Source organism: Melozone crissalis, unplaced genomic scaffold (genome assembly GCF_028551555.1).
Source record: "Melozone crissalis strain CALT ecotype California unplaced genomic scaffold, PUWL_Pcris_2 ptg000081l_1, whole genome shotgun sequence".
NCBI lineage: Eukaryota > Metazoa > Chordata > Aves > Passeriformes > Passerellidae > Melozone > Melozone crissalis.
The window spans coordinates 4,728,155-4,749,260 of NW_026535858.1; the positions used below are offsets into that span (position 1 = coordinate 4,728,155).

General features: G+C 46.4%; 1 protein-coding gene across 3 annotated transcripts in view; it reads right to left on the reverse strand.

The window, feature by feature from the left end:
* Positions 1-18,577, reverse strand: part of CCDC85A (coiled-coil domain containing 85A) — a 68,084-nt gene extending 49,507 nt beyond the window's left edge. For all 3 annotated transcript variants that reach the window (XM_054290251.1, XM_054290250.1, XM_054290249.1), the window contains exons 1-2: positions 18,344-18,577; positions 14,966-15,881 (exon numbers count right to left, since the gene is read on the reverse strand). In XM_054290251.1, coding sequence (XP_054146226.1) covers positions 14,966-15,881; positions 18,344-18,562 — 1,135 coding nt within the window. In that variant the 5' untranslated portion in view covers positions 18,563-18,577. The remainder of the gene's footprint in view (positions 1-14,965; positions 15,882-18,343) is intronic.
* Positions 18,578-21,106: the final 2,529 nt, after the last annotated feature.

A 21,106-nucleotide genomic window follows, 5' to 3' on the forward strand; every position in this document is an offset into this window, starting at 1 on the left:
AGCTTCAAAGAGCTGCTAGGCAGGGACTAACAAGGAGGAATTCCTAGATCCCTGTCTCACTCTCAATAATAAATCACCCACTATCAAAAATAAATCAAGGAAAAGATCTAGAACTGTAGGTTTTAATCTCACAATTGACTTCTAGTTGGTTTTCCAATGTAATTGCTTTTCCACCAGCAATAATAATCAGACTCATAGTAACAACTTGCACAAATCATTAAGATTCATTTAGTAAAAGTGGATTAAAAAATATTTTGCTTTCTCCTTTTTTAATAGGAAAGCTCAGATTCAGCAGCAGAGTTCAACTAACACAGACTATTGACTGATAGTGTGGCAGCAGTCATTTGAAAAATTAAATACTCCATAATGAAAGATTTCTGCCTTGCAGCACACAGGGGAAGAACTTCATGGAGAACTCTGGGAGAGGAGAGGCCACACAAAAAGAAATTCACTTTTGTAGACTATCACCTGCCAGAACTGCCAAAATCCCATTCACAGTCACGAGGAGAGACTGGCATGATTCCTCCAGGTGCTCAAACACCAAAAGCCAAGGGGAGCTCAGAGGTGCTATGGAAATATGGAAATAAAAACCCTGAGCAGCCCCTTGGAGCTGGTGAGGAGCAGCAGCACCACGATGGTCACTGGCCATGGCTGGCACTGTGACAAATGTCCTGTTTTCCACCTGCAGGAGACCAAACTGATCCCTGTGACTGACTGAAAAACTACAGCCATTGACAAAGCCCTTCAGTTGTGCATTCAGCACCCACAAACAAGTGATATATAAGTGGTCATTATCTACAGCTTTTCCTACCATTTCAAACTTGGAAATGCTGGAGCTTTGGTTACCCTGTAATCTAATTCTGCTCTCCCACAGCTCCATTTTCAGGAAGCGGGAACACTGTTCAAAAACAGGGCAAATTCAACATAATCCAACTCTAAGTAACTGGATTGTGACATTTCCCCTTGCCCAGACTCCTTCTAACATTTTTGTTTTTTCAGTCCTTCACTTTACAACCTATGCACTCTTAGATAAAACCCTGAATCTGTCTGACCTCATCCACTTTCTTCTTCTCAAAAAAACCCTCAGAAACCATTTTCTGAGCAGCTCCATTGTCTGCACTCAGCAGGGTGGGACTCCAAACTCCAGCCTAAACACAGCCTGCTCTCACTGCAGCTCCAAAAGCCACCTCCACATGGGAGTGATGTTTCCCCAGAGATGGCAATCAGCCCTGAGCCCAGCTCCAGGAGAAGGGAGATCCTGTGCAGTCCATCCTACTCCTGCCTTTCCACTTCCAGCAATTGTGTGTTTGCTGCTCCATCTGGGATCCCTCAGGGGGAGAGAGCTCTGCCCCCCAGGCAAGGCTGGGCCAGCTCCTCCTCTCCTGGAGCCTGGAGATGTTTCATCCCTGCAGCTTTCTCTGAGGTGCCTGGATTGTGAAGAGCTCCAGCCTGGGCTCAGCATATCCAAGGCAGCAGAGGGAGCCTGGCACATTGCCCCTGGAGTGCTGGAATCCATTTCCCACTGCTGTGTGAGAAGGGTTTCAGATCTGTATCATTCCTGAGATATGGATCTTTATACATTTCTAAATATGTTTGTTTAACAGGCCAATTAGCCTCTCACTAATCATCTCTCATGTTGGGTAAGAGTCTAGCAATGTAGACAAAAAATATACAGAATATTCCAGTTATTCCACTCCTCTGACTCTCCTGGCTGTACCACATTCAGGAACATTTCCAGTCTCCCTTCATTGTGTACAGATGAATGTGCTGCTGGTTTACATTTTTTAATACATGCTCCTGACTCAGGCAGAAGGAACACCATGACTTGGGAAGCCTGTTCACCAGACTGAGCACAAACAGAGATGTAACTGGCTTCCATGTGAGGTTCCTGGACACTGTATTAGAGCATTCCAAGTCTACTGACTGCCAAGAGCTCAGCTTAAAAATAAAATTACTGTTTTGACCCTTTCAAAATACCTGGGATGTGTTTTGATAAACTATTTTATTTACTTTATACTATTATCATTATTTCTTACTACTCTCTTTGAATTTCTAACTGCTTACTGCTGACTTGTCTTATTCAGGGTTCAGAGTTTAATTTCTTGACCCACATCCATGAAATGTTTGCAATTATAAAAACATGATAATCCCATTAAGTAGCTGTAAAACCAGTTAAACACAGTAGGAATATTTTTACAGGAGAAAATTATATGGCTCTGCAGAAAATTTTACAAGGAAAGATATTTAAACAAGTGCTACCTCAGAAGTAGCACCATATGTTCCTGTACTTCAGCATGAAAGACAAAACACCTGCAAAATGAAAAGCAATGACTTTTTCCAGAAGTTACTGCCACGAGATTTTAAAAATACACACTTATTTCAAGTACCAAATAATCAGAGCAATTAAAAGACTAACAGGTTGCTAAATCATGCTCAGGACACACAACCTGGTGTCTGCTCTGGTTTGTAATTGAATTGCAATTCAAATTCAGTTGCAGATGAGAATAGGAGCAGTATTACTGTCCCTTTAATCTCTGCCCAACTCTGAAACCTTGGCCTGCACTCAGAGCACATTTTGGCCGAGAGGGGCCATCAAGGACTGGCCTGGCACGGCAGAGAGCGGCTGGAACTGCAGGAACTTTGTGCTCCCGAGAAGGATCGGTGCTGTGTCCTGTCAGCACAGCTCCTAACACCGGGAATGTCCGGGCTGTCATCCTGGGATGGCAAACCCCTGCTCGGGAATGTCCAGGCTGTCACCCCGGGATGGCAAACCCCGGCTCAGAAATGTCTGGGCTGACACCCCGGGATAGCAAACCCCTGTTCCCAACACCGGGAATGTCCGGGTTGTCATCCTGGGACGCAAACCCCGGCTCCCGGGTTGGGAAGGTCTGGGCTGTCACCACGGGATGCCAAACCCCGGCTCCTAGCACCGGGAATGTCCGGGCTGTCACACCCGGTGCTGGGGAGCTCCGGAGCCGGCCCCGAGCCCTGAGCGGGGTGAATCCCTTGCTGAAGTGTCCCTGCTGCAGTGACCTCGCCCAGGACAGCTCCAGCTTTTGGCAGCAGGCAGAACCTCTCCCCAGCGCTCCCTTGAAGGCAGCCCCGGCTCCGCAGGACTTTAGGCAAACATTTCAGCCCGCAGAGTTTGACAGAGAGCAGCAGCCACCTACCTGCCAGAGCAGATCTGCCGGCAGGCAGCCAGAACGGCTCCGAACCTCGAGCTCCTCCCTTCCACATCTGCCAAGGCACAGATGTTCAGCCTGAGCCTCGCCGTGCAGATTTATTTCTGCTAAGCACCACTTCCCCCTCCCTGGCACACTCACAATATGCCACACTGTTGATGGATGCTGAGGGCCAGATGACCATCTTGCCAAAATACTGTGTTCTCTCTTTTTTTAAGCTCAAGAATGTTCATTTTCAAATTTTATTCTGATGGAAGACAAATGCTCCTCTGGATTTTACCAGTTAGCAGCCTGAAATCCACAGCAGAGAGCTGCCCATGCCTCTGGTTGGTACCAGCACCTTCATTTCCCAGATCAAAACAACTACAGCTACACAAACACTCTGGAAGAGTAAAAACAGGCCATGAGGAACAGGACAGAAAACAGAGCTCCCTCCAGAAAAGCTATCACAGCCCTTCAGGTGGGGATCCATTGTAAATCACTTTGTGTGCCAGGACATCTTTAAGCAGCCCTGTAAATGCAAAAGGCAGATTAATGGCTTCTAACAGGAATGCTGCACACACAAAAGAGAATTAAAAATAGCTTTGTTTCCCACTAGCCCAGTTCAGGAAATTCAGGAAGGAAGCATTGCCTTAAAAGTTGATTTTGAAAGGAAACACATTGAAAATGTTTGTCTCGAGCTCATTGTTCATCAAGGTGTTTTCTAGGCATGTGAGTAACTTCAGCCCCAGTTTCTACGCCATGCTGAGAACAGACTAATCTATGAATAAAGCTGTTAGAAAACTGACATGATGCAATGGCATAATCAGCAGCAAAACCTCAGGAAACCTGCACTAATTGCTGGCTGATTAATCCTGTCTTGTCTTTTGTTTAGCTCATGGCTCCTAACACACAGGTGATGATGACAATATTTCTGTGGTTGGTAAATTGTTTCCAGGAGTATTGATAGGAGCTGCAAGCAGAACCAGGCACTACTGACAGGTGTAACATTTCCTCATGTAACAGCACACCCACAGCTCTCCATACACATCAAGGTCTCACCTCCACAAAGACATTTTCATGACTGGGCTGCCACCAGGGGAGCATTCTCACACGTAAATCAATGTTCCACACATCACTGCTGCCCCCGCCCACACACAGGAGCTCTCCAGAGCCACAACCCCATGAATTCATCCAGCCAAGCTCTCTGGGCAGAGCTGCCTTCTCTCCTCACTCACACAACTCTGCTTCCAGACCTTCTGCAGGCTCAAACTCCAGTTGAAAAGTTGAGCAAGGACAGGACTTGCCAATGGCTTTGCATAGCAAACAAGGGAGAAAAGGAAAACAGCAATGTCCTCCTCTGCCCTGGGTACCCCAGGAGTCACAGACTTGTTCTGGACCTTTCAGATGCTCACAGAACTCCATGGAACTCAGAAAACTTCTGCAGCATGAACCAGAGCAGAATTTTGGGCCTGAAGAGGACAGACATACTGCAAAGGCCATTTCCAGAAGAGACATAAATGTCATTAATCTGATGACCAATATGTTACATCATCTTTCCTTCTGATGGTGAATTCGGCACATAACACCAAGGCTGTGGGTCCAATTTCTACACTCAAAGAGTTCGACTCAATGATCTTTGTGAGTCCCCTTCAACTCAGAATAAGCTGTGAACCTGTGAAAATAGATGTCACTGAATATTTCTTCTGCTACCTTTCAGATCTGCCATACCCTTGGGTTTGGGCTTTTCAGCATTTGGCTTCGTGTTCAGAGGGAGAAATTTTCTGCACAACACATACATGAAAACACAAGTTCACAAAACCAGAGCAAAAAGGGGTGCAAGGTCTGATTACCCCCATGTCTGATGAGCTCTCCCCAAAATCCCACAACTCCCCATGGTCAGCAAACCAATCAGCTGGGCTAGAGGCTATCAGAGCAATTCAGAGCAATTCTCCAGGCATGGAGAATAAACACAGATGGAGCTGGGCATGGACAGACCCACAGGTGACAAACCAGCACCATGCCAAGCCAGGGTCTACAATCTCATCCACCCCTGGTTCTCCACAGACCTGAGCTGGCCAAGCCCTCAGTTAGAAGCTGAACCCTGAAACTCTCCCAAAAACCCTCCCCACTGTGCTTGCACACACATGATAGGACACAAATTTGGCACTTGGGCCCCATATCAGCAGCTCCATGAGCTGGGATGCAAATCAAGCAGCTGGCTGAGGCAGCAGCCAACTCTCCTGACACCTGACAGACCAGAGAGCCTCAGTGTCTGGCATCAGTGCTCCTGCTTCCCTGGGGAACAGCATTTCCTAATAACCAAAATGCAAATACTATCTGGATTTTTCTTATTCCAGGGAGTTAAAACCTACCAGTAACTTTTATCTTTCACTACATATTCTTGCCCAAGATTTTCCAGAGCCTCTTTGCTTCCTGTGCATCATTATGGGTTTCTGAGCAGCACTGCACAAACAAATATATCAAAATCTAACAAAACTGGGAAGGTATTAGAAGTACTTAAAGTGTTAAATTTGAGAAAAAGCATCACCTGACTGCATCTTTGCAGTCAAGATCATGTTTCCCCTGCAACAAGGACAAGGAATATTCAAAAATCCTAAAGTGACATGCAGGATTAATATCTAACATCAACTGACTTAAAAATACATGTGCTAAGTGCAGCTCTACTGAGCACAAAGCAGACACAGCCAAGGTTTGCTACATCCCAACTATAGATCTTTCCAGTGATAAATTCAGCAGTATTTTGCTCTCAACACCAACAGAAATTGTTTCTCATTCAAACATTCTTCAGCAATCCTTCATATATCCATTTTCCAAAGTGACACTGGAATTAACTGTCAGGTTTTCTTAGTTAAGAAAAATGAATAAAATAAAACCCACAAAACAGGAAAGGTGGAATAGAATAAGTTGCTCAGGGAACTGACTCCAGTGCCTGAAGGACACACTTCAGGTGGCAGCTGATCAGTAAATACACTGGAATTTGCATTGCTGTACAAAGTGGGTCATGCCAGCACTTTTGTGCTACATCTCCTTTTGGAGTTCCCCAGGCACCTTTTCAGGATTCCAGGGATATAACTGGCTGTACATGCAATATTGCAATCAATACAAGACATCAACACTGCTCTACTCATTCTTGACAAATCCAGGATGATGGAGTGGCCTGACAGCACAAAACTCTGGGATCTGTGCTTCCAAGACAGTCTGGTCAGTCACTTCCATGCTCTTGGCCAACCCAGCAATTCAGGCTGAATAGTCCACTCAAAAGTGAAAAAAAAAAAAAAAAAAGCCCTTAGCATTTTTTTATGTTCATGGAGAAACTAAAACACATAAAATCCCAAAGTCTTCACACTGAAATTAGGATTTGTTTCAATAAAAACTCAGGATCTTTTCTCCAAAATATGTGCACATGCTGTGGTTGTAAGTGGTCAGTGTTGGCTGGAGGACAGGCCAGGCATCAAATTCCAACAACAGGAATGAATCAGAGTTCTCAGCACCTGTACCTGGAGGAGACAGATTTGGCATCTTCTGCTGCTCAGTTAACACTGAAGAGCCTTTGGTCTCAGTGGTTGGAGAGCTGGTTAGGAAAAAATCATTGCTGCAATGCTTTGTCATGTTTTCTTTCTGGACTTAGTGACATTGCAAAAACCTAAAATTGAAAATTTAACTTCAGATTACACGGATTTCTAAAATGGACCCAAACAAACAAGGTGAATGACAGTGACAGACAAGTGGCTTCATTCAGAGCACTGCATGAGCAGGGATATTTAAGCATCATGCTCTGTCTGAGCACCCCATTTCAGTGCAAGGAGTGAAGGGCTCAAATCCTTGGAAGGATCTGAGTCAATGTGCAGGTTCTGCCTCACAGCAGTCATGTGGTTGTGCTTGATATATTCATCTGCCTCCAGTGGAATGTTCTTTTTGTTTCTCATAACCCAACACTATTTTTAGAGGCTCATCTTAATGTCCTCAGCAACGTTTGCTGACCACAGAAGTCACCAGATGGATTTTGAACATCATTAAAGTTGGTTCACTGTAAACCAAAGACAGGCTCAGGAGCCAAGAGGGGATGTGGGTCAGGAATCAATGCTTTTCTCCAGCTGCACTTGGCCTAAATAGAGCTTATCACAGAGTGATGAATCAGCCTTGCACCCTTGGTAGCAAGCACTGATGTTTTCCTTTGAATCCAAGTCACAGGCACAGGCTCCACTGTTGATCGAGGCAAATTTTCACAGCTCACAGGAGCTTAGAGATGCACTGAAAGAAATCTGGTGAGATTTGAGGTCAAACATTTGAAGGAGCTGCCTCACCACTGATCAGATTAGAGGTGTTTAATATTACAGGCATAAAGGCTCTGGAATAATTTGTGCAACCTTGAGGAAGTACCAAAATGGAGGAGATCTTTAGGAGACATTCCATATTGTGGCTGCCACATGGCTCACTGTGCTTTTTCAGCTCTGACACATCTTTTACTCTTGACAGTACTTGAACTGCTGTTTCATTGGACCAAATAACCACTCCATTTATTATATGGACTTCTATAAACCAGTGAAGTTCACATGAATCATGCAAATAAAAAATACAGGGTAGAAGAAGCATGTCCTTGCTGAGCTACACAGTCCAGAGCTGCTGCCTTCTTCACTCCCCATGAATGTTACAGAATCAATGCAAGTATGCCCAAATTTGATAGCAGAAATGAGGAGTAGCACTGAGACTATTTGTTATTCACAGCCTTCACAGAACTGTTCATCTTTTAAGACAGCCTAGCTCAAGATAGCAGCTTTCCCATTCACAATCAATAAATTTGCACACACTTCTATGCTGCATACCAAATGCTCATGGACACAGGTTACAATCCTGGCCCTCCTCTGTGTGCATTGCAGAATTAAAAACACTTTAAAATAAATGTACAAGTCCACTAAATAAGCACAGAGTAATATCATTACTGCTTATTTTTCCAAAGGCAATTTTAGTTGATGCCCTTCACCCCCCATGTTATACTTGTATAACTCCTTCCCTCTCCAACAATTACTTTGTGCAATATGCTTTGTGCAATAAGCAAAATTGAAAGCTCTGTTTCAGTCCTTGCTGATTCTCCTCACAGAGACCACCCTTGAACCAGTGAAGAAGCCCAGGCAGACAAGATTTACATCAAGATCATGACTTGAAGATAATTCTCAGTGCTCCCTCAGTAACTATATATCTCTGCACATGACAATATGACCCAAGATAAGCTGTGCTTCAGTTTACTAATTAAGACATAACTTACATAGACATTACCGGCTCAGAAGCCAATGAATTTTCATTGCCAGTCATTTTCTTATGAACACAAGGCTTTATTAGAGCTCATTAAATACCCTGTAATTTGGAATGCCTTGCTGTCCCTTACTCCTGTCAACATCCCTGCACTTTGTGTGTGTGGCAGTACAAAATGTGAACCCCACACTGCTCTGCCTGCCATGATCTTCCCTAACTCTTAACCCACTCAGCTCCAAGCCCTGCACAGCCCTCCACTGTTAACTTCATCATAAAACTTAAAAATAAACAAATAAAAAACATTAAATAGGTGAACAGAAGAGACAGGACATTCTGACTGGCAAGTATAATACACACTACAAGGTTGAATGTATTAAACAAGCATCACTCACCAAAAATTACTGTAATATACTGACTGTATTGTAAGTGCCATAGTTCAGAGAATTTTACAATTCAATCACTAATATTTCTAAATCCATATTTTATTTTTCTAAACTTATAGCACTAACTCCAAAAGCTGTGTGAAGAACTGATACGTGAGGTCCTGAGCTCAGGTTAAGGGCACTCTCTCTATGCAAGGACTCAGACAAGGCTTTAATGTGAGGATTTGCCATTCTGGCACTAAAAGAATAGAATAACACACAGATGTGCCTACTTATTTCAGGCAGACAGCACCAATAGCCTGCAAACTCCTGACAAGCTCTCTGAGGTACAGGCAAGTGGCTCACACCTTGACCCAATCTCCATGAAAAACAAATAAGCTTCTCTGCTGTTTCCTGTACACAGCAAAACAAACTCCCACTCACCACTCAGAAAGTACATTGTTTCTCAGAAGTGCCCAGCGAAATAAAGAAAGCAGAAGATGAATATGCCAGCTCCATGCCAGGTGTACCACCACCACAGCCAGGGGGCAGGAGCAGGGCTGGCTCGCAGGGCGTTTGTGGGGACACGCTCGGTCCCGGCGCTGGGATGGAGCAGCCGCCCGTCCCTCCCGGGGCCCCAGGGCCAGGGACATTCCAGGGGACACTCCAGACATGAGACACGGCCACACGTCCCCAGTCACGGAGCCAGCGCGGCTCCTCCCCTTCTCCCGCTCGGCAGAGACGGGCGCTGCTCGGCGGCCGCAGGGAGGCACCGCACGGGCTGGGCTGTGGGAGCCGCGGGAGCAGCGCCCAAATCCCAGGCAGCACCGACTAACAGGGACCCTGCTCCCAGAGAGCCCAGGTACACCGGACATGCCTTAAGGGAATGCCTCTGTTCCATCCAAGAACGGCTGAATTAGCATTAAGTCCTCAGTGCAAAACAGAGCCTCCTGGGGGAAAGGAGAAGCCAATAAAACTTGGAAGCAGGGATTTCCCAGAGGTGCTGGGGTGTTCTCAGTCCCCCTGCACATCCCACTGCAGCAAGCCCTGCCCCCAGCGCCTCGGATCAGCCTCTGAGCTGGGCAGGAATCAGTGCTGAACATCCAGACAACCTGTGAAACCAGGCTGTAGCCATGAGATTTTCTGAAAAATCCTTTCCTTAGGATTTTTCCTCCTGAGAAGCTGACAGACCTCAGGGACAAAATGTAAACAATGATTATCTGCTGCTGTGGAATGCAACAGGTGCATCTGGGATTGGTCTCGTGTGGTTGTTTCTAATTAATGGCCAATCACAGTCAGCTGGCTCAGACTCTCTTCGAGACACAAGCCTTTTGTTGTCATTCTTTTTCTATTCTTAGCCGGCCTTCTGATGAAATCCTTTCTCCTATTCTTTTAGTATAGTTTTAATATAATATATATCATAAAATAATAAATCAGCCTTCTGAAACATGGAGTCAGATCCCCATCTCTTCCCTCATCCTCAGACCCCTACAAACACCACCACACCAGGCCACTCTCCATAAGGAGAGGCACCACTGCCATTAACACAGCCAGAGTTTGCTGCAAGGATGATCCACTGCACACTAAAACATTCACATCTAAAGGAGTTATGTCAGGGAAGTTAAGGACATGGAATTGTAAACCTCTCCCAAAAGTCCTACAACGTGGCTTTCTAGCAGGTTCATTGTTTTCATACTACGAAACACATTTTAAACATGATAAATCACTCCCCCAAAAAAATGAGTTGGGTAATGAATGCAGCATGCTGTAGTCACATCCATATTCACAACTCCTGCCCCAGTTCTCTTACAGTGTGTAACAGCCAGAACCAATTTACAAGTCTGACATCAAACCTACAGAGCTCAATTGAAAGACTCTGATTGACAAAGCCTCAGAGCTCCACACTTCTAAATTAAATACCCAAAATAAACATGACATCACAAGGAAAAAAATTCTACTGATCCTGGTGGCCTTTGGTTTCACTCTGCAAGGTGAGCAATGCTGCCCCAGGCTCCAGCTGTGCAGTGCTGGGTGCCACCAGGACAGCTCAAACCACAGCCAGAGTGTGTGCAGCGCCATCGATGACAGGCAGATTATTTGCATTTCAACTTGAAGAAACATGAAGTGTAAGAAAACACACATGGAAACGTGACATCATGCCACTCTTGAGCCAGCCAAGGGGAGCTGTTTGCACAGAGAGGGTATCAGTTAACTCAGCAACATTGTTAGGAGTTTTTTCTCTCTGGAGTCACACTGCAGTTTCCCCTTTTTACTCAGTGCAGTGTTTTCTAATTTAACTCCTTCTCACAAATGCATTTATAAGAGAAAGTGTCCAAAATTTATGCTGAGTCTCTGTTTAGCCTCCAAACACCTTTGCTCAAGGAGAGGTGATGCTGCATTTGTTCTGTAAGAGCCCTCACACCTCCAGCAGTACAGGAGGTGTTAGTCAGCACTTTGACTTCTCTTCATTAATAACCTCAGCAGGAAGCAAGAAGCACACATGAAAGCCTTTGGATACCTTCCTTTCACACAAAAGTCAAAGCTCAGAGTAAAACAAAGGACTTCTTAAAATAGAAAGTTGAAAATAAATCACTTAGATGAAAAAACCAACACTCAGACTGCAAATGCTGAAAGCAGATCAATTTATAGAGGCACTTACACCCAGATATCTGTGTCAGAGCTAAACTGTCAAGTGTTCTTCTAGGGTCTATTAATGCTCTCTTCTCAAAATGTTTTTACTGCTGGTATTTTCTCATCTCATTTCAGCAATCTTTCCATCCCAAATACTTCTGTTCTCATTACCCAGAACATTTAGGTGTGATTACAGCAAAAGATTGTTATCATGTTTTGTTTGGTTAAAACCTCTAGAATTAAATACATGTGTTTTCAATTAACAGGCACCAGGCCAAATTTAGCTCTCCCATCCCATTTTCTGTCACTCCAAAGTCTAAGGACACTCATTTCAGGAAAATATGTAGGAGAACCATGAAGCAGAGGGTATTTTTAAAGCCTTATAAATCTTATAAATGAAAGCTGACATGTCATACAAGAAAAAATACCAAGATCAAACCTTTGAGCATAGAAGATGAGAAGAATTATGAAAGGAAATGTTATCACCTCATCCTTTATTCCTCCAGCTGTGCCTGTGAGCGAGAGGCTGAGGTAACTTCCCCCACAGCTTAAAACATGCATGAAGGCCAATGATTAATGCATAAACACACCCTGCAAAGCAGCTCCAGCTGCACACAGCACATTTCTGATGGCACTGCAATGTCACACTGCAGCCCCACTCTGGGAGCAACCTGCAAACCCCCTGATCCACCCCACACACCTTCACCTACAGCCCCAGCTCTGGGGAGGTCACACCCTCTGTGGGATCCACTGCTTCCCTGCGCTCACAGCACTGCAAATCCAGCTAAATGGGAGCTGCTGGAAACTCCCATTTCTCCAGGAATAGTCAGGCTGCTCCCAAACATGCTCCCAATTAGGAGCAGCAGCTCCAGGTAGAGAGTACAGCACTTTGGGAATGGGGTTTGACATGCAGAGGAATAACTTCTCCTCTCAGACATGATTCAGGGCCCAGCTCAGAGCAAGGGAGATGGGACAGGCTTGTTCTGACTCTGGTAAACTCTGACTATGCAGTTAAAATATTTTATTTTACTCCTTTAAATATCAAAACACGTTTGTCTCTGCTGTTTATCACCAGCACTTCACTCTTGCTGCTCACATGACAGCCCATAAGAAGTACAATAAGTTTAGAACTTGTGCAAACTCATGACACAGATGTGCAAACATCTGCCAGCAACAGATACTCCAGATTTGCAAACAAACTGGATGGCACCAATGTGATATAATACTGTATGTACTGCATGGCTTTGGGATCATAATCAAATATTGTCCTTTTGTGCTGCTCAGCAGAGTTTGGGGCCAGGTTTCCAGGCCATTTCCCAACTCCCATTGTCATAATTTCAGCATTCCTTACAACAAGCCCAGGATTTTTATTGCCTACTCTCAGCTGGCAGGGTCAGGTTCACACAGAACCTCCAAATTCACATTTACACATTATTTTCACAACAATAACAATTTATAATGAGCAGCACTTCTACCCCTTCCCCACAACTTTACAGTAGCTGACAAAATCAGAACACAAAACACCCAGAAGGACTCAGCCTTGCTGTGAAGACCAAGTATTTCCCTGAAGTTTAAAGCCTTTTCTTCACAGCAGAGCTGTCAAGAGTCTTACCAAGTTTGATCAAGGTCAGACAGATGTCAGAATTAAACCTCAAGCTTCCATCAAATTATATAAATATGAAAGAAGAGAGGTTTGACAACTTTCTGGTGAGAGAAGTTGTCAAACCAAAGAGGACTTCTCTGTAGAAGTGCTTCTATAAAGCACAGGGCAGGCAAAGCTCTGATTAAAGTCAATAAAGAGCCTCCCAGAGCAGCAGCTGCCCTCTCCAGCACCTTGTGGCCTGAGTCCAACCTTTTGACAGCTGAAATATGCTGCACAATGGATGCCAGTCAGCTCAGGAGTAAAGTAACAACTGCTTTCACTGCACTGCTAGGAATATGGTTCTTAACAAGGCTACCTGGGGGAAAAATCCCCAAAACGAACAGAAAGCCTACAGTGCTGGTAGCAGAAACCCCATATCTTCCTCCCCCTGCGAGTGAGTTTTAAAAATAAATACTTAAAACCTTGGATCACCTTTCTGCATAAACTGTGGTGGACTGATGAACTCATGGGTGCAAGAAACAAGTCATTTTTAGAAATCTGGTTCCACACTTTGTGCTACTTACAGAAGGTCAATTGTAAACAGAAAAATCTGAATGAGAAAAATACAGCATTTAATGGAAGTTGTGTAAGACCACCTTGAATAACTTCTCTATTGCACATCTTCACATATTTGTCACACACTCACCTTTTTAATCCTTTCCAAGTCTTTAGAAACAGGAGTCTCTACACTTACCATGTTGGGGTTGGTAAGCCCTGTCAAAAACACACATTTCACTGAGATCAATGTGGATTTGCTCCTGCAGAGAGGGGTTAACTGAAGGCATTGTGCAAGTTAATCCCAATAGGTCACTGACCAGTGTGACAAAGGTTGGGGACAGCACCCATCTCACAGCACATCCAACAAGTGGCCACTTCCACTGATGCCAACACAGCTTTCACAGCTGCCCATGAAATGGAAACACATGAGCTCCACCCAAGACAATTTGCTGAGGCAAAATCATCACTTTCTGCAGAGCTTGATTTCAAATCTAAGTGTAAAGGTCTGAGAAAAGGGTTTTCAACCAGGACACTAACTGCCTTCATGAAAACATCCCAAAGCACATGGAAGAAATAAAAAGTAGCAGGCTATAGGAATTGTGCTAAGTCTAAAATGAGTGATTTCCACAGCAGAGTAGGATGGCTGAACTTTGCAGCTTTCAAAATAACAAGATACTTACATTGTGACTCTCCTAAGACAAATAATTTATTTCCATCAGTCAGGATACATTGCACTTAAAAACTAGGCACGTTCATTGGAAACCTCTCTAAAAGGCAGCAATAACAGCAAAGAAACCCCTTCTTGATCTTAAATTTTTAATTTGTTATGATTAAAAATATGCAAACTCAAGGCTTTGAAAGGAGCTATCAGATTAATTTCTATTGAGCCTACTCTTATCTGGGGTCTTTTCCAAAGTTTATGGATAAGGAGAAAAGAAGCCTTCAATCAATAAACAGGAAACTTTAAAATCTTTAAAATTACAGACAAAGCAGATTAGGAAGGTGGAAAGAAATTGGAGACACTCACCTCCACTCTGCTGACTCAGATACAAGCAGGACAAGAAACACAATGCAATTCCTGTCTTATGCAAACACAAATGCACCTGGGGACAAACAGTTTGCATCTACCAACCACAGAGCAGGGTCAGGGCTGAGATCTTCTCCTTGATGCCCCACACCAACACTCGAAATTTAACTTTCCCCCTACTTCTTTAATCTGCCCCACACCTGCTGGATGGACAAACGTGAAATCACCTGCTAAAGGAATAATGGTAACACCAGACTCACTGCCTTTCATTTCACACCAAACATCATCCCTGCTGCAGAAATAGCTGCAATAACACCAAAACTACCTTAGCAATTTTCAAAGGGAGCTTTTGCTCCAAGCATTGACCCACCATTCATTCCGTTGTACAAACTCCTGTGGTGAGGGGACAGCTCATCTGTCACTTGTCTCCTGAGGGTCCCTTCTCTGCTGCCTCCGCTGAGGTGTTTGAGGTGCTCTGGGCTCCCTCCATAGTGCTGTTTGAGGTGCTCTGGGCTCGTACCCCTCACCTTGTGCAGGTGCTCTGTACTTCCACTGGGCGTGTGCTTCTGCAGGTGATCTGGGCTGCCCCCACTGTGCTTTTGGTGCTCAGGGCTACCCCCAGGCCTCTGCTTTTGAAAGTGTTCAGGGCTACTACTCAAAACGTGCTTTGGGATAGTTTCTGGGCTGCTGCTGCTGTGCTTTTGTGGTTCAGGTACTTTGACAATGGTTTTGTGGTGCTCAGGGCTCGGCCCTTTCAGGTGGTGATCAGGACTGCCAGAACCCCTGGGCTTCTGCAGGTGCTCGGGGCTGATACTCCTGTGCTTCTGATGCTCAGGGCTCCCTTCCCCCCGAGGTTTCTGCAGGTGCTCTGGACTGGTGCTTGGGTGGTGTTTGTGATGGTCTGGGCTGTCAGTGCTGCCCGTGCTGGAGGTGCTGCTGCCATCCCCCACATCTCTGATGTAGGCGCTGGCGGCCGTCAGCTGGCACAGGCTGATCTGGCTGTCGATGGAGCTCCGGCTGCCCGCTCCTCCGCTCTTCTCCTCATCCAGCAACACACACAACTCCTTCAGCTCCAGGTTCTCCTTAACCACTTCTTCCTGCCTCACTTCCAGCTCTTTCAGCTTCTGCAGGTACAGGGCCACCTCCTTGTGCATGACGCTGGCGCTGTACCTGCCCAGGCGCTGCCACTCGCGGGACACCCTCTTGCCCTTCTGCCGGTCGTCGTCCAGGAAGCAGCACAGGTCCCTCAGCTCCTGGTTATCTTCCTGCAGCTTCTGGTTGATGTCCTTGAAAAGAAAGATCATCATGGCAGAGGGGTGTCTAAAGGAATTGATGTTAAACTGTTACTGCAGACTCGTGTTTAGGCACTCCAGTGAGGCATAAATAATCCCATGTGCAGAGCAGGCACGTTGGAACGGCCCCGTGCTTTGAGCAAACAAAGCTGCTGTCCAGCAAAAATTTCCCTCAGCTTGGAGCTAATTTCTAATCTCTGATACAGCAGAAAAGTTTCAGGTGCTTAATTAATTTTCATGCTAAATACCAGAGTAATTTAGCTCCCAAATTGGGCAAAGATTGTAAGTGCTCTCATGATGATCTCGTTCCCCTGAGAAATATTCACCTGCGAGTTATTGCTAAATAAAAGTGCAAGGCATACCAGAAATTGTAATCTCTCTTAAATAATTAATTATTAACATTTAGACTCCCTAAAGCATAGTCACATATAAAGATGAGCATTTTAGAGAGTTTTTAAAGAGAGAGGTTTGCTGGATTTTGTTTCTAATTGGCATAAAAAGCCTTGTTAGTTATCACTTGACCAGGACTGCTTCAACCACTCTGAAATGAAATAATCTGCTTAAATAGATTTTTTTTTCACCCCTAACAAAATAAAGTCCATGATTCTATGCCCTTCCCTAAGTGAGGAACAGTCTGAAGCAAATGCTGTGAAGTAAAAATGTTCAGGGCATTACTACAGCAGAATAAAAGCATTTCCAGTATTTTATCTTTCTAGTTTGGACTTGTGACCATATTTATCTTTCTCCCATCATCTACATATCCATTCCTTACGTATGATATTACAGCCAGAGATTAGCCAAAGTTGTTATAAAGTCAATCTTACAGAAACACCATTTCAGTAAAGTTTCCTAAGGAAAGGAAGCTTTTGTAACTCCATCAGATTTAGGTGCATGAATGCCTGTGTTTGTCCAATTTTTGCCTCAAATAACCTGGAATTTTAACAATTTCAACCTGTACTTGATAATGGCAAAAAAAATCTCAATGAGGCTTTAAGGTGTCCTTAAAAACCTCTCCTAGTGAAACATGTTTGAAATGATCCCACAATGGAATAAAAAAGTTGTGGAAGTGCACAATTCCTCAGTGAGGAAGCAGGAGACTCCCATCCAGCCAGGCATTCTTACTCATGGAGCAGTTATTTCACACAGGACAAAGGAGGGAGATGCCCAGACACCAACACAGGGCTCAAGAAATCTCCTTCTCCCAGATTCTTTCTGAAAGTTCCAGCTGAGGCATCTGAACCAAAGGAGGAAGTCAAACAAGACTCAAGGAGTTTGGAATTGAGAGAGGAATTTGTGACTCTGTCCTACCCACCTGAAGTGTGTTTGGTCAGTTTTCTGGAAGCTGCAGAAATCCAGATTTAAAATATGAGCTTCAGTTTTACTCAATACCACCATGGGTGGGTCTTTTTTACCCTCAGACACCACCAAAGGGACACACATCCTTTGCAGAACACAAAAACTTGGGAGGCAGGAACTGTCTTCCCCCATGGGCTATTTATTTCATGCCATGCCATTATCAAAGACACTTTCTCAATAATTCTGTCATTTAAAGCCATTGTACAAGTGAAGAACTCTCTTCTAATGCACTTTCCTGTAATAATTCAAAATCCCACACTGCATCTCTGTCTCTTCTCTCCTTGCCTCCAAGCTCACCTCACTGAAGGAATTTCCTGAAAATTCTCAAAGCAATGAGCCAGAAAATGCTCCGTAGTTCTCCCTACTTGAAGGTAACTTTCCAGAGCAAGGTATTGCTCTGTAAATAGCAACACTTTCTTCCCAGTCCTCAGAAGTGGGAAGGGAGCATTAGGGACTAAGCTCCTCATCCACAAGAGAGTGAAATTAAGAGTGGATAAGCCACTACAGACTTGCTCTGCCTCTGTCTGCAGCCTGCAGGAGCACACAGCTAAGAATGGTTTGATCAGAGATATGTTGTGTTACCAGATGTCTTTTCAGACAGTAAATTAGGGATTGGTTCTGATCATCCCAAACCCGAGCCCAAGGGTTTGCCATCCCCTGCCACAGGCTGCACTGCATCCTGGAAACGACCAGCTCTCTCCAGCAGCCTACAGCCTGCCTGACAGACTAAGTCTGTCTGAAACAGTGACAGAAAACAGCGTGAGCTACAGAAACCCTTATTTCTGTGCACTTCAGGCAGGATCATTTAACCTCACTCACAACCAAGGAACTCTAACACAAAGCTGACAAGACTTCAGCGTTTTCATCTACCCAAAAAATACCGGGCAGAGCATAAACCAGCCGTGCCCCACCGCCTGCCTAATAGCTGGTGATCCCTTAGCCGGATACTTTGATTATTAAGCGGGATCAGACGCTATTCACCCCGCTCCTCATCCACTTTTCTCGGGAGCGGCTCCTCCCAGACCATCCACCTGACGAGATCGCTCCCGGCGGGAGGCACCGCTCAAACTTCACGGCTCCCACCCTGCCCACCCCGCTACCTTCAAGCCGCGGATCTCGCCGAGGTGGAGCTGGAGGCGGCGGTTCACCTCGCGGATGAGGTTGCTGTGGTCCAGCATCGCGCTCATCTTCTCGGCCTCGGCGCGCCGGAGGCTGCGGATCAGCTCCTCCTTGCTCCACTTGAGCAGCTCCTCGTCCGACACCTTGGACAAGTCCTCGGCCGGGGCTGCTCCGCAACTTTCCGCCGCCACTTTGGACATGGTGGCGGCGCGGCAGCCCGGGGCACTCGCGGAGCCTCCCCGCGCTCCAGGGGCCGCCCCGCCGCCGCCGCCGGGGGAAAGGGCGAGCCCGGAGCCCGCGGGGTGCCCCCGGCTCCAGCGCTGGGCCGGGGGGAACGAGGGAGACCTCTTCTGGCCCCAGGCAGCGGATCCTGGAAAAAAGGAGGAAAAGGAGGAGGAAAGGGCGTGGAGGAAGCCGGGCCACAGGCTGGGGAGCAAACTTCCCCCGTCGAGAAGGAGAAAAAAAAAATAGAAAAAAGACCGAGACAAAAAGATCCCCGAGACAAGCCCGGCTCTTGCAACAGGTCAGCGCCAGCTGCGTGCGCCCCGTCCCCGCCGCAGCGCCAGGGATGCGCGGTGGCTCTCACGGTACCCGCCGCCCCCGGGCTGCGGGATGCAGGGGAGGATGCCAAGTGCCGACGCCGCGCACCATGGCGGTGGGCAGAGCGGGCCGGGCGGCGGAGCGGGAATGAGCAGCGGGAATGAGCAGCGGGAATGAGCAGCGGGAATGAGCGGAGGGCCGGAGCGGAGCGGGCGCTGCCGGCGCCAGTGGCGGGCGCGGGGCCGCTCGCGGCTTTTCAGCGGGGCGCGCGCCACGTGCGGGCGGGGGCGGCGCGGGCCCCGCGCGGCTCGCGGGCGCCCCCTGCCGGCCGAGCCCCGCCAGCGCGGCCGGGACCGGCCCGGGGCGGCCGCCGGGACGGACGGACACACCCGAGGGACGGACACACACACACCTGCGGCCGGGACACACCTGAGGCAGCGTCCCGGCTCTCCCAGGCGGTGACCGCCGCGCCCCGGCGAACGGAGGCACAAACGCAGCCGGCCGCACCTCCAGCAGCGCGGCAGGTCGCACGCATTACATCACCGGCGGGCAGCGCCGCCCCGGCTCAGCGCGGCTCGCACCGAGCCTGGGGCAGCTCCTTACTCCAGCTGGGGGTCGCACGTCATAAACTAAACCCCTCACAGGAATTAGGCTTGGGCTGCTCATACACCTTCCCTAAGAATATTCAGCCGCAGTGTAGCAAGAGACTCACATTCCCCAATTCGCTCAGAGATACAAAGACTCTGCATAAATCTGCCTTGCAGATGATTTGAGAATGAAACTTGATCATCCATTCATGCTGCTTACAAAGAAAGATGAGACGGCAGATCTCAGAGGCAGAGGTGGATGAACTGAAACGATTAGATGAGTAATTGGTTGAATCCCTATTTTTCAATCACAAAGTTCCCCCTGAACAACCCCCCTGCGGGCAGAGGAGGCTGCTTCGCTTAATGGGCCCTTCCTGCCACCAGTTCTGCAATTTTAGAATTATGTAGTATTAAAGAAGATTTCTAGCTCTTGAGGGGAAAATTGAAGTAGTTCATGCCAGCTCTGGCAGATCACAGGGTTGTAGCTGGCTCTGCACAGGCAGATGCAAAACCTGTCCCACGTCACTGTCCCAGCCGGCTCCCTTGGCATTCCCTGCCAATGCCAGAGGCCCAGCCCAAGGATTATTTTCTGCTCTTAGTCCTGTTCAAAAGTTGCTGCTAGAATGGTTAAATCAAACATTGTCCCTTTGTTCTTACTGCTAATGCTCTCCTCAAACTGCCAGCTGTACTTGACCACAATAAAAGTTCTCCTGCTCCTATCCATCCTGGGCTACACTTGGGCTTTTCCCCACTCAAGTCCTCCATGTTTCCCCTCCCAATTGTCATGAAGAGATATTCCTTCAGCTGATCCATTTTCCATGTGCCTCCAGCCTCCCAGGCACATGCCAGACACTCTGGTTCCACAGGAGGGTGGCTCAGCTGCAGGAGGAACCCCAAAGCCCATCACTGTCCATCACAAGAGCTCCACCCAAGCACAGAGCTTTGCCAGCATGAAATCCCATTTCTTGAGCAGCACCAAGTATTGTGTGAAAATTTTATTTTCTCTGCAAACTCTATCACTCGCTTAAATCCCCTGATTTTTTTTTCCACTGCAAAGAACAAAGCTTGAGATAAAAGCATCTGACCAGCCACAGCAAAAATACAGTAAGAGGCCATGAAAAGGAGCTGTCATAGTTTATGCCCAAATATATTTCATTTTAATGCAACTGAAAAAGAACAGCTTGGCAGCAGTAAATAAAGGCTTTTCTTCTTCTAATTCAGCAGTGTATGATTTGAAAGGTCACATGATGTCGGATTTTTAAAAGTTCAAATTAATTTCCATCCTTGAAATAAACAGTTAACTGAAAAATGTCCAAGAACTTTTTAATCCAAAAGCTCCAGGGAAGAGTGCCCACTTGCCTCAGTGTTTGCAGTGTTTCTCTGGAGCAGCATTTCACAGCTTTGATCAGGAGGAGCCATGGAAAGCACGGATCTGAGAGGAACAGCTCCAGGGGACACCGAGTTCCCCACAAATACAAAGCACCTCCACATTTGTCTCTTCAGGAGGCACAGTGTTATTTCACAGGCACCAGGGAGATAGGGGAATTCATGGAGCATGGACACTGGAAGCAGTTCAAACTTCAAAGGCCTGGGACAAATGTAGCTCTAATAATGAAA